We start from the raw sequence: 17,660 nt of genomic DNA, 5'->3' as shown, positions 1-17,660 counted from the left end.
TTATCCAACACGTTGTGGCCCTGACAGTGGGGCCCACTCTGATGTGTGTATTGTATATCCACGCCGTCCATCCGTTTTTTCAAGATCATTTTATGGAATGATGCCAAAAATGGAGAATATACAAATCAAAGGAAACAGTGGTGACTGAAACTTCTCGTGGGCCAAAAATAAAGTTTTGGATTAAGTTAGTTTTTATTTTTTTGCCTTCATCCAGGTCTGTGTAACCTTATCAACGGTTTGGATGGGAATTAAACATTACAGTAGGCTCTAGGAGGTTTTTAATGGTAGGCATTCAATCACCACTGTTTCTTGTGGTGTGGTCCACTTAATATTTGGATCTATTCCATTTTTTGGATCATAATATAAAATGAGCCAGAAAATCAGATGGACGGCGTGCATGCATAATACATATAATAAGGTGGGTCCCACGGTCAGGGACGCACTCTGTTCGGTGAGGCTAGGCCGCACCTAATCCGCTCCCCGGTAACGGACGTGAATTGCCTGCGCCCCGTCAAGACATGATGTTACTGTAAGAGGAAGCTACGTGGGGCCACTCGATTTCCGTGAGAAATCCACTCCGTCCATCATTTTTAAAAGCTCACAATAGGCTAATAACCTAAATTTGAGTTAGATCCAACACTTAAGTGGTCCACAAAACAGGAAACAGCGAGAACGGAAACTCTCACCTCGAAATCTGACCGCAGTTCGGCATGATGTCTATATCCCATCCAAACCGTTGATAAGGTTACTCCCACAGGGATGAACGGATACAAATATAATACCGATCCAAAACTTCTCTGGCCGCCACGAAGTTTCTAGTAGTGGCCGTTCAATCTCCACTGTTTCATGTTGCGTTGACCACATAAGTTTTAGATCTGGTTCATTTTCATCCACCTGTCCTATTGTGATCTTTAAAAGCTGATGGACGGATTGGATTTCTCATACACATCGTTCCGGGCCCAACATAGCTTTCGCTAATAAGAACCGGAATGGAGTAGAGCCATCATTCTACGGTACACATGGCATGCCGATGGAAAATCGGTCCGGTGTACCCTAGTTTTTATAGTTTATTTCTCCAAAACTCACCCCTATTAAGCAATTTTATCCACTGATCTATGGCCATTAAAGCGAGGGTGGAAAAACGAAAATTTTTAACGGTGAACTTATCTGTAGGATAAAATCTGGAAAAAAAAAAAAAAAAGAAGTGATGGATAGAATTATCTCATGGGTTTTATTTTTTAAAAGTAAACCATCCCATATGTTGCGAGTTGATGACCCGACCAGAGCCATGCTCACCTGTGCACCTATGCACGCACCTTTTTTTTTTTTTTTTTTTAACACACGCACACGCACCCCCACACACTCACGCTAGTGGAATTTCACCACCTATGGGTTTTCGAACCCTTGACCGGGAGTTGAAACTCCTGAGAGTCTACCACCCGGGCAAGAGTAAGGACCCATGCACGCGCACCTTTGATCATGGTCGTCTAATCCGAACGGTCCATGTGTTGTGGAATCCTATCAAATTCCAAGGGTAAATTTTCACCATGATCCAATATTCTGATAGGATATGGCAAAAGGAAATATAAATCAAAGGAAATAACTGTTTTCATTTTTTATGACCTACCAAAGTTTTTTATTAAAGTAAAAATTAGACAAGGGAGTTTCATGAGGTGCTGTTTCACCTAGACCATTTAGATTTTGGATTCACATCATGTATAATAATACATTTTAAAAAATATCTGTACCAATTCTTAAAAAACCAAAAAAAAAATGTTGGCAGGAGTTCCGTGCAAACTGGTGTGCAGCCTCTCAATCTTTCAATCCTCATATTATCTCTCTCTCTTTCATTGGCCTTTCTTGTTTAAGCATTGGGTTTTCCTACTCTAGTCGTCCATCCTAGTTTGAGTACTCAATCTGTTTTCCACTTGCTCGTTCATATCCAAGCACTCCATCAAGCCTTCATGATTTTCCATCTACACCGATCCAAGCACACGAGCTGGTAACTCTCTATCTCTTTATTTAGGCGCTCAACCTTGGCTAGCTCAAGCTAGCCCAAGCTGCTAACCAAATCGAGTTACACCAGCTGAACTCAAGATGAGGTAGCTTGTTGGCTGAATCAAGCCAACTTGTGCCAAGCTTGACTCAATTGGACTTGGTGTTCAGATCTACTCAAAGCGAATTGAGTGGTGACTCCAACACCATCAGTATCCTTGGTGACCAAACTTTGTGGGCCAACCGTTACATATGTGTTCCATCCAATTTAGGGCTCAAGCCCAATTGGGTCATAATGCCCTGGTGGTAAATTTCTAAAGTTTCAACACAAGGTCATGAGTTCAAGCACCATTATAGTAAAATCCCACTATATTGTGAGTGTACATGGGGTGTGAGTGAGTGTGTAATAATAAAATATATATATAATTTCTTTTTAAAGGCCCATAATTTAATTATATATAAAGTTCACGTGGAGCACGTCATAAGAAATAGTGATGATTTAATGCTTACCATCAAAAACTTGTGAGGGCCATGAATGTCTTGGGTCAGATATTTGGTTGGATGGCAAATAAACATCATGGTGAGACCCAAGAAGGTTTCAACGGTGGATACCATTGTCCCCTCTGTTTTCTATAGTGTGGTCCACTTGAAATTTGGACATGCTTGAATTTTGAGCTCATGCCTTAAAATGAGGTGGAAAAATGATTGTACCACCACATGAAGGTAGGTGGGGTCCACCAGGATGTTTGTGAGAAATCCAAACCGTTCATCTATTTTGGTAGAACATGTTATGCACAGGCCCAATGGTAAGGTAGATCCAAACTCAAGTACGCTGATAGAAGTTTTAGACCGGACTAATATTTTTATGTTTTAAGTTAATCCCAATAGGAATGACCTTGTGAACAGTACAGATGGCCTATAAACATCCTGGCAGACCTAGGGAAGTTTCAACTATAGTAATTTTACAACCCGCCGCTTGTGTCGTGGGACCTCTTGAGTTTTGGACAGGCTGCTTTTTGAGAATTTTAAATAAAAAGGTGCCGTGCTTTTGCGCCATGTCAAAAATGGAAAGAAGAAAATTGTGGTTTATATATAAGGTGATGGTTGTATAATATTCTTACTCAGAGATCTGGAGGTTATGATACAAGATTGAATTGTGCAAACACATGTACACATCCACTTCCACAACGTGAAGCATGATTTCACACCCTGGATGAATTTTTTTATTATTATTTAAATTATAAGATTTTAACCGTCCATGAAATTTTCTACATCTTGAAATGTCATCTTTTGAAAGGTTGCTCGTCTCCTTTGAATGGTCGGGATTGACGAGCACATGCAAAGACAGTGATGCAGATATGGGACGCATTACATGCATGTACTTCATGGTATTATTCTTGATCTAAGGTAAAATAGATATCAAATCTGGACCGTCCAATGCAGATGTGGGACGTATATACACGCATTGCATTCATGGTATTATTCTTAATCAAAGGTTAAATAAATATCAATCAGAAGTTTAAGGATTCCTACTTTATTTGAATTTTGGATTAGCTCTTATCCAAGAGCCAAACTTTTGGACCGTCCGGATTAAAGGGAACGCTACTAAGTGGATAGCTTTTGGACCGTACGGATGAATGCGAGCGCTAATATGTGGATAGCTTTTGGACGGTCCGGATGGATAGGAACAATAATCTAGTTCACCCATGCGGTAGTTCAATAATTTCATACTCAGCAGGATCTCAGAAATTGTACACGTGGCAAACATAAATCAAATCAAACCGTCCAAATCGTGGGGCCTCGTGCGTTTAAGTCATCGTACTAAAATAGAATTCGTTCGAACTGACTTGTTTTAAAAAAATAAATAATTTCCCTAATTTAGACCGTTTGATGTTTTTTCAATGTAACCGTCCACTGCGTATCAACAAATCAGTTACTCTGGCCATAAAACTAGTCTAATTTTATTTTATAGTTCATATAAGTTCGTTCAGGTGATGTGGACGGTTTAATTTCAGTTGATTGCATTCTAAATATTATAATTTCTTAGTGCTGAGTATCAAAAGTGATAGTCTGCCAGAGTACAAAAGATTTTTACGAGGGATATTTATCTTATCTTAGAAATCCCTATATTTCCGAAATGGACTGAAAATATCCCGCTTCATTCGTCGTAAAAAAACAGCGCTAGTAAATGACTGAAACCACACGTGTGTCAAAGCCTTGTCAATCTACATGCAGGAACACGTGTGGTAGATCTGAGCACCTGTTTATGTCCTCTGGGAAAAAAATATTAGGTAATTTCACTACACAAGTAGGCCGTAATATGAAAAGTAAATAACTGTTAAATAAACATATACTGGCCGTCCATTCATATGATGCAGTAAACTTGAAAATATGAGTTCATTTTTAGATCAGAATATCCAAAATCTGTAGCTCACATGATGTAAAGTTCAGATCTTCCACAAGTGCTACCTATTAGCACGTGTACTGCGTGGGGATAGGGTCTGTTTAACAGGCGCGTGGAATTAGCAAACCGCACGTCAATCTAAATATTCGGATATTCGATGGCTAGTGACGCTGACACGAGCCAGGTGGCTAGTGGTCGGTGCTATGTGGACCTCACAACGATGTATGTGTCCGTCCATCCATTTAGGCTGCATCCCAAAAATGAGATAGATCTAAATCTCAGGTTGACCACACCATGGGAAAACAGTAGTGATTGAATGTCCACCGTTAAAAACCTCTTAGATCCCACTGTAATGATTATTTGACATCTAACCTGTTGATCAGGTCATACAAACTTGGATGAAGGGAATATATATATATATATATATAGCTTGATTCAAAACTTTTGTGGCCCCAAGAAGTTTTTAATGGTGGGAGTTCAATCGACACTGTGCGGTCCACTTGAGATTTGGATCAAACTAATTTTTGTGATTAAACCATAAAATGATCTAGAAGAATGGGTGGACGGAATGGATGAAACATATACATCATGGTGGGGCCCACGGAGCACCGATCACTGGCCATTGGGTAGTGGTGGCAGGGTCAGTAGCCAATCCGTTTCCCACCTAACCGCCTCCTATTTTCTGATGTTCCGTTACTGAATGAAAGAGCATAATTTTGCCAACTTTGCAGACGTGTAAGAGAGAAATAGGCTCATTAAGTGGGACACGTGGATGAAAGAAAATGGACAGTTAGATATGCGATATATGGTCTAAATTCAATGTATGCATGTGGCACACATGATGAGTGGATAGGAGTGGCTGGTGGACCGCAGCAGGCCAGGTTTTGGTAGGTGGGCTTGGCTAACGGCTGGGGCTCGATCACCATATTGTTTTTTGTGGTATGGTCCACTTGAGATTTGGATTACTTCATTTTTGGGTTCATGCCGTAAAATGTCTCCACCACATGAAATAATGGACAACCCTATAAAAACATTCAAATTTTAAGTAGCAGAAGACAGGATAGATTAGCCTTATTTTTTGGGTGTAGAGGAACCTTGATGTATATCCCCTGGACAAACAATGGAGTATTGGAGATAAGGATCCAAAATGGAATGTGGGATACGTGTAGATGTAAGGAGATTTTGGGGAGCTGAGTGTTGGAATGTCCCTGAATTTCGGCCCTCCCTCCATCATGATGGGGCACTTCAGACGAATAGATTGGACGGCATATATACATCACGGTGAAAACTTTTGGACCCTGGTCCAAACACAGGGTGGCCCACCTCATCATTGACAACGTGAATCTCATCCATACCAAGTTGTTGAGATAGTAGGAGATTTAGACATTAAAGACTAATTGAAAAGGTACTTTGGGCATTGGAAAGTTTTAAATTACTAAGTTACATTTATTTTAATACTATTTAGAGGATTTTAAAAGACATTTAGATAAGGGGACATGGTACTATGAGGCCCTACCGTGATGTGTGATATGCCAAAAACCAGCCATACCTAAAACTTAGGTGGGCCATCCATCTAAAATAAAGAACTTGATGTGGCTCATCAAAGTTAGTAATTTTAGCATTTTTTAAAAAAAATTAAAAATTAAAAATTAAAACACTTACTAAATGGGCACTCAAATCCGTGACTTCAGTATTAAAACACACTGGACTACCATTGAGCCATGGTTGAATCTCATTTTTTTATTTTACCTCAGGACCTGATATAGAGTATAGAATTTGATTAGCGGTATGAATTTTACACTTAGAACATGGTACTCTCTCTCTCTCTCTCTCTCTCTCTCTCTCTCCTGAATTTCTTACATTATAAGGTATAGTGTTCTTAGTAGGACCGGTCTAATTGAACAATTCAAATGATTATTCGGAACGGTTCATTTAGTCCCAAAAAAAAAAAAACATTTCATGAACTAGTATGCAAATATTTTACTAATCAAGTGATATAATCCACGGCTGATTTGACTTTATTTTCTATAGTCATTCTTTTTTCCAAGCTATAGAGGGAATGACTATATCACCTTTTTAAAAAAAATTTAAAAAGAAAAAAAAATAAAAAAATAAAAAAATAAAAAATAAATAAAAAGAGAGAAAAAGGAATTCTTAGTAATTATAAGCAATCCATGATGGCCCTAACAAATTGACGGATCACATTGTTGATTGGACCTATTTTGTCGTAAACAACCTTGACCAAATGTCATTGATGGATGGTTAATATTTGTTCGATTGGATTAGACTGTCCAACTGAACCAATGAAACTAGGACTATAAGTTATAATGCTCTGAGAGCACTGGAGCATTTCTCCTAATAAAATGGTCACAGTCATGGTAATTAATTTATCAGTTTTGCTAAGACAACAAGCATTTGGGCAATAAAGCTCATGTACAAGCCACACATCTGCCACCATGGCACAACAGGTCCAACATCAAATCCATCCATCAGAACAGCAACCCTGCATTGATTGATGCCCGAGCCCAAGAAGGTGGGGGCCTTGGTAATCCAAACCATTGGCTTATTGTGCCCTACAGTAGATGGACAAGATGCCAATGTAAGAAACATCTCCAGATTGGAAGATCCCATCTACCAATCAAGGGAGTCCTAGGGGTGCACACGGTTCGGTCCTGCTCTGGGCTGAAATTGGAACCGAACCATTCCTAACAGTTCTAGAAAAATTGAAACCGAAACCAGACCGTTTGCACCCTAGAACCCAATCAGAACCGGTTCAGTTCTACGGTTTTCTAGGCTTTTTTATAATCCAGTCTAATTGCATGTTTTTTTAATAATCAGACCCATGTCCATTCATGTTGTGATCCATTTGATGAATGGTCTAAATATCGTGTTATAATCCAGCCCATGAGAGATGAGAATGGGGGCAGGGCCGCGTGAGGTGCTTGAGAGATTAGGTTTTTTTTTTTTCTTTCTTTTTATATTTAATTTTTTCCAAATATTTATTGACTGGATGGTCCAGTTCCAGGTTCAGCTCCAATTTCGGTTCTACAAAACCCCAAACTAAGAACTAAACCGAACTAATCGGTTCTTTGATTTTCGGAACTGGAACTGGTGCACTTCAGAACGGGACCAAACCGTACAGTTTGGTCAAGTCCGGTCCGGTTTACCGGTTCCATGTGCACCCCTACAAGGGACTTGGACTTCTTTTCTAATGAATGGGTACAGTTGTTGTGGTATTTACTCTTCATATCTTCTTCCTACTACAATGCCAAAAACAAGATTATACCATTTTGAGGCCTGGGTTCTGCAATCAAGGATATTTTGAGGCATTCCCTGTACATTGTTGATTGGACACAGCACACCAATGGTCTGGATTACATAGAGCCATGGGCCACCATTTCACATACCAGAGAAATTCAATCATAATACACAAAGCTCTCAATTAATGGAGGAAATGTCCCTGCTCTACACCCAATCATCCTTTTAAGCTCTTGCACAATCCTCAACATTCCCTCTCTCTCACTGTGAAACATCAAAACATCCAAACACCATTTTCAGATTTGTAAAATCCTCACCAGAAGAAGCACCATGACGCAAGATGTCTACCCACCCTACAAAAAACCACTCTTAAGAGCAACTTTGCTTTCTTTCAGCCAACACAACCGAGAGGAATCGTCACAAAAGATCTCCAAACCACTTGGGAGATTCTGATCTTGTATCTCAGCTTTCATTAGACTATTGGGAGGTGAGGCGCCCACTTCATCAAACACCTATTAGAATCTTGTGTTTGTTTGTCTAAGGAAATGATTCAATGCAAATGGATATATATATATATATATATATATATCATAACAGAGGCTTGCTACATCACATGTGCAGATCCCAACCCCTCCACATGAGGTCACATGTACCACACAAAGCTTGCACCTGTGCAGAACATCTGAGCCATTGGACCCACCATGTGGACACCCAGTACCAGCAATTAAGCCAGCCCGCTTATCGCAAGGGATGAAAAAATAGCTCAGCCAAGTGTCTTGTTAGCTGACCATTTGTTTGTACATTGTGACCACATGATGAGTGGGCCAGGGCACATCCCCACATGATAGATGGTCTACATCTTGTAGCATTGTGTACAAATGCAACAATGGTATAAAGAGATTAGGCCTTGTAAACAAACACCGTAGATACATATTATAATCACCCCAAAGTAGTCAAACTAAAGCTCTTCTCAGGATAAGAAAATAATACAAACATCCATAAATACTAAATCCCTAACTATTTCAGAAGTTCACTCAAACGCGATTCAAATAGACAGCTAATAACCCTTAGAAAGTCTACTCAAATTATACAAGCAAGAGCTAGGCTAATATCTGCATATCCAGCATTTTTAGACAGTGGTGGTGACTCATCCACCACACAGGCACACACCATCAAAATCATGAGGGGCTGTTATGGGTGGAGCATAAACCAAAATCACACTGATCAAACAATCCCAACCATCCAACTGGTGAGAAATGGTCAGGGTTTCAGATTCAGTGGCCAATATCAAATGGTTAAGATACTTCTACCATTGCAACTTAGTGGGCCCCATGATAAGAGTGACGTAAATGTGTGCCACGTGTCGGATGAATGAGTCATCACATTCAAGAAATGATGGAAGATCCCATATTAGTCAAGTCCCACAAGCAAACATGTAATTCAACAAAAGGATCTAACCTTGCCGATCTTTGTACAGTACTACTAAGAGGACACTTAGCTTGAGAAGATGCCACTGCTAAAATTCCCTGCCACGAGAGTCCTTGTTCGGGTAGAGGAGATATATCACAAACACTCATGTTTCACCTCCTTTAATCAGTTCTTCGATCAAGCCATTGATAGCACCGATCGCTTGTAGGTACGGTTCGATTGTGGCCCTGTGATCGAGTCCTCAACTGACAGGGCTTGTGCGCCAAAGCAAAAGTACTGATTCATCAACCTATTATTAGCCGAGCTCGATTTCGGTGACACGTCATGGGTCCCATCATCAACAGATGGCTTAGAGCAAGATGGCTCGCCAGCCTCATTATCCGATAGGACGCCTTTCTGTTTATCCAATGTTGTCGGTGAAGACATCGGCGACCTTGAGAAAGAAGTCGAAGGTGAGTGGGATGGAAACGCCAAATGGGGCATGGCTTGAATGACCCCTTGCATCAGACCGGCTGCGAATTTCTTCTTGGTTGATGGGCTTGGCAGAGAAGTTCTAACGGAGAGAGTCCGCTTACTGTTTGGAAGAGCTGTTGGCCTGGAGAATCGCTGCCGTAGCGGGGTAGGTGTGTCATCCAAGTCCCTCGTTTTCTTATACGATTCTGATGAATTGTCGTCTGCTAAAATTTTGCGGGGCCACCCAAGGAGAATTTTCAGACGCCTAGCCGCATAGTTCACTGAATTGGGTTTCTTCTTTTCCAAAGAACCTTGATTCCCATTGATGGTTTCTAGATGACTGAGTTCGCTCTTGCTGGTGCTCGAGCATGAACTGGGCCTCGCACTGCCCCTATCACCACTGACGTCAGATGCGTTTTCAATTCCTGTATATAAGAGTATCTCTGCATCGGAGATCTTGAAAGATGTCCCCGGGCTGCTACCAATACCTTGCATCTTGAGGTGCGAAGCGATGGCGCTTCTAGCCATGTAATCCTGTGAATTCGAGATCCCACCAGCCGAAATCAGCTGCTTGATCAATATTTCAGACGATGCGGATCGTGGGCGTTGGCTGAGGAGATCCAAGGGTGTCATGCCATCGACGTCACGAATATTCAGATTGATTGATTGAATTGACATCAGGAGCTCGACAAGATTGGAATGGATGTTCCCAATGACAGCCATGTGGAGTGCAGTTCTACCATCGTTGTTCCTGACGTTTATGATCTCTTTCAGGCCTACAACTTGCCCGCACACCAACTGTTTCATGAGCTCAATTTGGCGGTCCACCCTTCGGAAACCGGGTGTTCTAAAACCGGCCACAGCCATGTGGAGGAAAGTATCTCCGGCATTGTTTGTCATATCTGCGGATGAGGGAGATGCTTGAATAAGAGACTGCACCACAGATAAATAGCCTCGGTAAGCTGCAACATGCAATGCTGTGTTGCCTTGATTGTCTCTGGAAGTGATAATATCAAAAGATCTGATCAAATCCTTGACAACCTGCGTCAATGTAGATAAAGAAACCGTATTATATTCTGATGATATTGATATTAGGAATGCATGTTTTATATTACCCATGACCCCAAAGTAACACACTCAAGCCCATCACTGCTAGGGCATGTGCATGTTGATGCAACCTGGTTATCGAATCAATGAGATTTTGAAACCCAAATAGCAACAATGGAAGAAGAACACACCCACAAGAATGCCTGAATAGAGAGGAATGAGCAACTTCATAGATATTCAAACTTCTTACAAATAATTAGGTAGAAATTCATAAAACTCAGAAAATCCAGAATTCCTTCCCTATACCCATCCCCCTTTCTTCTATAGACCTAGTGGAAAATCCCTATGAATCTTTAAATGCCTAGTTTACTCCTGCATGGAAATGTGATGACGAAATATTGTATCAAACTGCACATGGCACAAGATCAATTTTTTTAAGGAATAGATTCTAGATACAAATTCGTGTTTCTAGATTATTTATTTTTTTCATTTTCACACGATCAAGCCAAGTACCAATCTCAGTGTCCCATTACACATCTGAGAATAGCCTAAATGAGGTTACCCATAGTATAACAAATTCCTTCAACTTGATGAATGGTGACAAAATACCACTAAAATCAAAGGTGAGCTAGGCGTACACCCAAGGTGTTTGGAGCACCTGGCTAGGTGCCATACTTGGCATGCGCCTACTATGCCTACATTTTGGACATTTTTGTACCCACTTAAGGTGGAAAGACTTAAGAAGGGTCCTATAACAATAATAAACCTACAGACACTTTTTTTTGTTTAGATCAAAGCTTTTGATTTATGAAAAGTGCATCTCCAAAACTCTTAGATTTTCATGAACTCATGAGATCTTCTTGCCTATTTGCCTTAGGTTTTGAGGTTTCATTGAATTTGATTGGTTCAATTGGAGTAGTGAATTCATTGGAATGTTTGGGGTGGAAATGAGTTTTCAGAAGTGACATTTCCCTATCTTATAAGATGTGAAATAATTTTACAGATTTTCTTTGATCAATAACAACGCTTTTTTTTAAAAAAAATAAAGGCTGGAGACCACTATGGCAATGGATCCGAATCCCAGATACAAAAGCATACTTGAGAACTACTTCATTCAAAAGACAATCAGATAACGAGTTTGCCTCCAAAGGAACTTGACAATTAGTTTCATTTCATTGTGTTAGAATTAGTTTTAGAGCTAAAACTATTAAAAAATCAATGTGTCTGTATGCATCGTGTATGATACAAATACACTGAATAAAACGTGTGCACCTAGCTTTTCTAGGCATGCACCATTGCCTAACACCTCATGCGTTCCAGGAGCACTTGTTCCCACCATGCGACTGGTGCCTTTAAATGCACTACAAAATAGTGAAATCTTATGAGCAACATTTAGATTTAGGGCCCGTTTCTGTGCAAGAAATTTTGGCAATGGGACCCATCACCTATCTTTTAATTCACTCACAAAATGTGAAATTCTCTTTAAAAGTTATGGATGTGCTTTGATATCATCCAAGAGTTCTTAAAAATACTGGCAGGCGGACTTCGATTTTCTACCCAGATTTGCACTTTCACTGGCTCATTGAGGCATATCTGACAAAGCCTATGAACAAGATGATTCTGGGAAATAGATGACTGCAGCAGGTTCACTTCAGAGCTGGTTATGGTGCTAAGGTAGCTGCATTTTGGTCACACAAAAAGGTGACATCAAGGATAATAAAATTGGTGGAGATTGGTATTGCAGCATGTACAAGAATGTCAGCATTTCTTGTGATTTTTTGGGCTGAGGCTATCCCTAGTGAATATTATCAATCGAATTGCAATTCATATTCTAATGAAGTGAAAGTCAACAAATTGTGGTTTCCATCCTTGCTTCATTTGAGGGTATGCGCTCCATCAGTTATATTACTCTCAAGTTGGAATCCGAAGCATGGTTTGAAAAATCATCTGATACAACTCCGTATTGTCCAAGTCATATCAGTTATGATCCAGGGAAATAAAAGGAAAAAAAGAAGAAGTTACCACACCTATACGTGACCGAAATGGGACTGAATCAGAATGAATAGGACCAAGTCAGGGCAAGTCATATTGGTTTCAGTCCCCAGGTGAGTTGCACTCTGAAACTGCAACTTACAACTTAAAACCATTCGGGGATGGAATGCAACTGCAAAATGGGGGCTACTTCATCATATGAATGCTAGGAAACATCATTCCCTTTTATTTTTCTTTGTTCTTTTGCTCTTGATTAAACAGATGTTTTCAGTTGAATTTGCTTTCTCAAATAATGTCGCAATTGGCATAAGTTAAGGTTCCAAAAGCGCAAGGAGGAGGCCCAAAAGGACCTAGAGGGAGGTAGTAAGAAAATACTTGATGACCTATGGTCTAACTGAAGGTCTGGCCCTTGATAGACTGGAATGGCACAATAGGATTCATGTAGCCGACCCCAATTATTTGGGATAAGGCTTAGATGATGATGATGATGATGATGATGATGATGATGACGACGATGAAATGATGGCTCAATTGATCATTATGTCTACTACACTTGGGGCTGTAAAGGAGTCGGATACAGGTTGGGTATTGCAATATAAGTATCTTATATTTGAATTCAACAACAGATACGGATATGGATTTGGATACCATCCAGACGCTGGTTATAAATCAGATACGGATGTCATTCAATAAAGTCGGATAGTAGGGTAATTGGATATCCGATTAATATCAAATTTGCTTATAAATATAAAAGTTACTTGTTGCTTATAAACATAAAAGTTACTTGTTGGGAAAACTGATTTAGAACAGTTGCAGTTTGATGGTGGGAAGATGTCGAGCCTCGTGATGTTTTCTTTCGAAGCCTAGGATGGATACGGGAAAAGTACACATAAAGCTGTGGAAATACATAGCAAGATATTGACTGACAAATATCTAGAAAGATAATACCCAAAAAAAAAAAAGCCACTTGAGAAAACAGTGACATCAGCAATCTCTAAATTTCCACAACGGAGGCCGATTGAGATGGTTTGATCATGTGGAAATAAAACCAGAGATGGCTATAATTAGGAGGAGAGCATTGATTGGAGTGGAACTGTGGAATGACCTAAAAAGAGGATGAGGGGGTGACCTAAAAGAACTTGGATCGAGGTAGTCAGAAATAGAGAATCAAGAAGGGCTATGATGGTTTGTTCACTTACCATGCATAGGGCGACTTAGATAAGACTGGCCCAAATTAGTTGAGACAAGGTGATGGAACTCATCCACTTCTTATTATGCAATTGCCCACCATGAGTAATTGAGCATCACAACATAAAGAAAGAAAGAAAGAAAATCAAGAAGGGCTATGATGGTTTGTTCACTTACCATGCATAGGGCAACTTAGATAAGACTTGCCCAAATTAGTTGAGACAAGGTGATGGAACTCATCCACTTCTTATTATGCAATTGCTCACCATGAGTAATTGAGCATCACAACATAAAGAAAGAAAGAAAGAAAGAAAGGGGAAAAAAGAAGAAGATAAATCGTGAACTATGCTCTGTACCATCATTTACTTGATCTGGATTTCATTGCCTGGATGATGGCCTGATGCAAGACAATTAACCACTTGCTCTAAAAGCCTGAACTGTTAGAGCATAGTGAATCAATCCTTTCATCTCATAGCTGAGGCCCCACACCGCATGAGTTAGGACCTCGGCCGAACCCCCCTTGTGGGCCCCACATCACATGGGATCCGCCTCACACAACCCACCCGGGTCGCACAGGCCGCCCACCCCAAGTGTGCCTCGGCATCCCGCAGGCAATCCCACTCGAGCCCGATGTGAAAATGACCCTGCATTATGGCCTTTTGGAGAGAGATGACAACAGAACAAAACAACATTTGAGGAGGAATAGACACAAACTGAAGATAGACTTTTACACAACAGGTGCATTCCTTAAATAAGGGAATCCGACTCCACAACTAACAGTTTATATGCTATATCATAACTGAGAATACTATTTATACCTTTATACTAGGCATAACACTAAGCAAGTTCTCAGATTTCCTGGTATTGCAAGTCTCATGCCTGTACAAAGATAAGCAGATTGCTACTTGCAAGGACCTGCAAACACCAGACAGACAATCTCCTTATTAGCCAACTTGACACATGTGCGAGATCCAACCGCCATAAAGCGGGCACATGGTGAATGTGCCAAAACCCCAATAAACATCTAGGTCTACTGTTCAGGTGGACCACACATACATTAAAAAAAAAAAAGGATAATGGAAAAGGAATAAACAACATCCACATTCAATCTGCATGTATTGCCAGCCTGCCAGTGATCATAATTGATTTTTCAGGTAGGCACATTCACCATGGGAAATTGGGGACTGCAGAGAGCAGACTGCCTGATGAACAGAAAGGATCTCGAACAAGTATGCCACGTTGGCATGTGTGGGAACTCGTGTTTGTCCATTGTAGATCAATTAAATGAGCCGATACATAGATTAATTACCCGAAATGAGTAGTAAATATAATCCAAAGGAAGAGCTATCTATGACTGTCTAGTCCTAATAAAAAATTTAGGAAGCTTGAAGAAGCAAGATTACAAAATTGGAAATTCAACTCAAACAAATGACTCTAAATTTTCCAAAAAAAATAATAATAAAATGTAGAGTAGAAGCCTCACCTCAACCTGTCCTCTACCAGAGGCAGCATGTAAGACAGTAGAACCCTGAAAATCTCTATAAGCCAAAATATCAGAGCAATCTCCAAGAAGCTCCTTCAATATTTCCAAATTCCCTCCCCTCGCAGCCGCATGAACAGCCCGATTCAGCATCTCCCACTTAAATACCGAAGGAATGCCGCTTGTCTGCTCCTCCAATTCTCCTCCGCTGCCCAAAGAGCATCGTGGAGAGACTGCATAGTCAAACATGAGCCTGAAAACCTCTGAATTCTTGCTCCTGGCAGCAGCATAGAATATATCGGTTACACCATATTCCCCTTCTCCGAAAACGAGAAGGGGGTCCCGCTCGAGCAATTCCTGAAGGAAGCCAACATCACCTGCCGATGCGGCAGTGTACAGAAGCCACCCGCCATAGCCGGCACGGATGAGAGTATTCTTCCCTTTCTTGGTTTCACATTCATGGAGGAGGCTGCCGGCGACAAGGGAACGGCACTTAGCCACATCGACGAACTGGGCATCGTCATCCCAGACAGTTTCAAGGCGTCGGATTCGACGGAGAGAGGTGAGCTTTATTAGGAGGTTGGAATCGAGGCGGAGGAGCTCACGAACAAGATCATAGTGGCCATTTGCAGCGGCCCAGTCGATGGGCGATGCATACCACCACTGGTCCCCGGTGCTCTCCCATCGAAGAGGAAAGTAGGAAGGCGGCATTGGAGCCAAAAGAGAGTCCAAAAACACAGAGAGGAGATATTACAGAGGATTTTAACCAAGACCCAATTCAGCTAAAATCAAGAAAACATAGAAAAACAAGGAATCAAGAGAGAATACAAGGAAGAAGAGTATAAAAAGGCCAAGATCTAGCAAACCAAATAAGAAGGAACTGCTTCTTTTGCCCTTAGAAAGAAGAAGAAGAAGAGCAAAAGAAGCAAGACCCAACAGGGCTCAAAGCCAGAAACTCTAGAAAAAGCAAAACCCATGTGAATAATTCAAGAGAAGAGATGGAAACATGGCAAGATCTGCTGCTTGTATTGGATAGAAAGAGCTGCAAGGATAAACAGAAAAACACCCATTAAAGCTCATTAGATGGAAACATGCATTCAAACATAAACCCATGAAAATCTACAAACTACATATGAAAGAGAAAAGAAAAAGACAAGGAAAGCAAAAGAAAAACACAATTACATGGAAAAGTAAAGCAGACCCAATACATCACAGTCCACAAACATAGAGAAAAAAGCATACCCATGTGGAGAAAATGTTCCAAAATCCATCAGAGCTCAAGGTAAGAACTGCAGAATAGTACAACAAGACCCTTTAATGAGAAAGAGAGCAAAGAGGCCAGAGAGAAATGGGTGACTTTAACTGTATTTGGAAGTTATTTATGGAGGGAGAAATGGAAGTGGGTCTGGCTTGTCCTTTTTTGGGGGTTATTTTTAAGGGAAGAGAGATCAGATAATTGAGAGAGATAGAGAGAGAGGGAAAATATGGGAAAAAAAGGTGAGAGATTCCTTTGGTCTGGAAAATGAAGTGGGAATTTTTTAGGATAATGATGAACTGGGATATCTGTGGAGGAACTGTTTGGGTGAGAAATTTGAATTTGAGTGGATGGAGTTATCAAGAAAGAGGGTGTCAACATCAGCATCAGTACTAGCATTTCTCGCCTTCTTTGTGTTGGGCTGCTGGCGCGAGTTATTTGATACTCTGGCTGTTTATGAAGCTTGATACACTGCCACTCGTAATTGATACACGTGTCATACATCAATTTTTTAGGACAATGATGAAATGGGATTTATGTGGAGGAACTGTTTGGGTGAGAAATTTGAATTTGAGTGGATGGAGTTATCAAGAAAGAGGGTGTCAACATCAGCATCAGTACTAGCATTTCTCGCCTTCTTTGTGTTGGGCTGCTGGCGCGAGTTATTTGATACTCTGGCTGTTTATGAAGCTTTATACACTGCCACTCGTAATTGATACACGTGTCATACATCAACTCAAATTAACTGTCTAAATTGTGAAAATCACTGTCAGAAATTTAAATTCGAAAAATCATATTAGTTTAACCATCCTAACGTCTGATTTATCGACACTTGTTTGATGAAATTAGACCATTGGATTTTTTACATTTTTAACCATCCAATCAATGTCTACAAATCTGACAGTAAGATCATCAAATAAGAGTAATTTTTTGTCATGTTACATCTAAGCTTCTTAACATAAATTGGACAGTTTAATTTGAGTTCTGTCTGTGCCACGTATGCAATTTCAAAGTAATTTAAGTGCATGCGTATCATCTATCCCACTCTGCCAGAGTATCAAGGTTTCTCTCTGTGCTGAATGGGAGGTGAGGAATTTCCGCATGCCTTGGATTCTTTGGTGGTCAGTCAGACTGCGGAGTCTACAAAAAGCGGTCAGATT

The 17,660-nt window shown here is 40.5% G+C and overlaps 1 protein-coding gene across 1 annotated transcript; it reads right to left on the bottom strand.

Moving 5' to 3' along the window:
- Window positions 1-8,564: 8,564 nt before the first annotated feature.
- LOC131246265 (uncharacterized) lies at window positions 8,565-16,776 on the bottom strand. Its single transcript, XM_058246201.1, has 3 exons — window positions 16,488-16,776; window positions 15,249-16,287; window positions 8,565-10,579 (listed from the first exon to the last, which is right to left on the bottom strand). Exons 2-3 carry the CDS (start codon window positions 15,954-15,956, stop codon window positions 9,263-9,265), a joined length of 2,025 nt encoding a protein of 674 aa, XP_058102184.1. The 5' UTR covers window positions 15,957-16,287; window positions 16,488-16,776; the 3' UTR covers window positions 8,565-9,262.
- Between the last annotated feature and the right edge of the window lie 884 nt (window positions 16,777-17,660).

Source organism: Magnolia sinica, chromosome 5, assembly GCF_029962835.1.
Source record: "Magnolia sinica isolate HGM2019 chromosome 5, MsV1, whole genome shotgun sequence".
NCBI classification, from domain to species: domain Eukaryota; kingdom Viridiplantae; phylum Streptophyta; class Magnoliopsida; order Magnoliales; family Magnoliaceae; genus Magnolia; species Magnolia sinica.
The sequence above is the reverse complement of the archived record's forward strand: the minus strand, read 5'-3'. Positions and strand labels throughout refer to the sequence as shown.

What these genes read in the sequence shown, in the direction of transcription:
- LOC131246265 (XM_058246201.1), bottom strand. Translation starts at nt 15,956, where the DNA reads ATGCCGCCTTCCTACTTTCCTCTTCGATGGGAGAGCACCGGGGACCAG. An exon ending in CTGGTAGAGGACAGGTTGAG is followed by an intron (nt 10,580 to 15,248) that starts GTGAGGCTTCTA and finishes ACATTGACGCAG; the next exon opens with GTTGTCAAGGATTTGATCAG.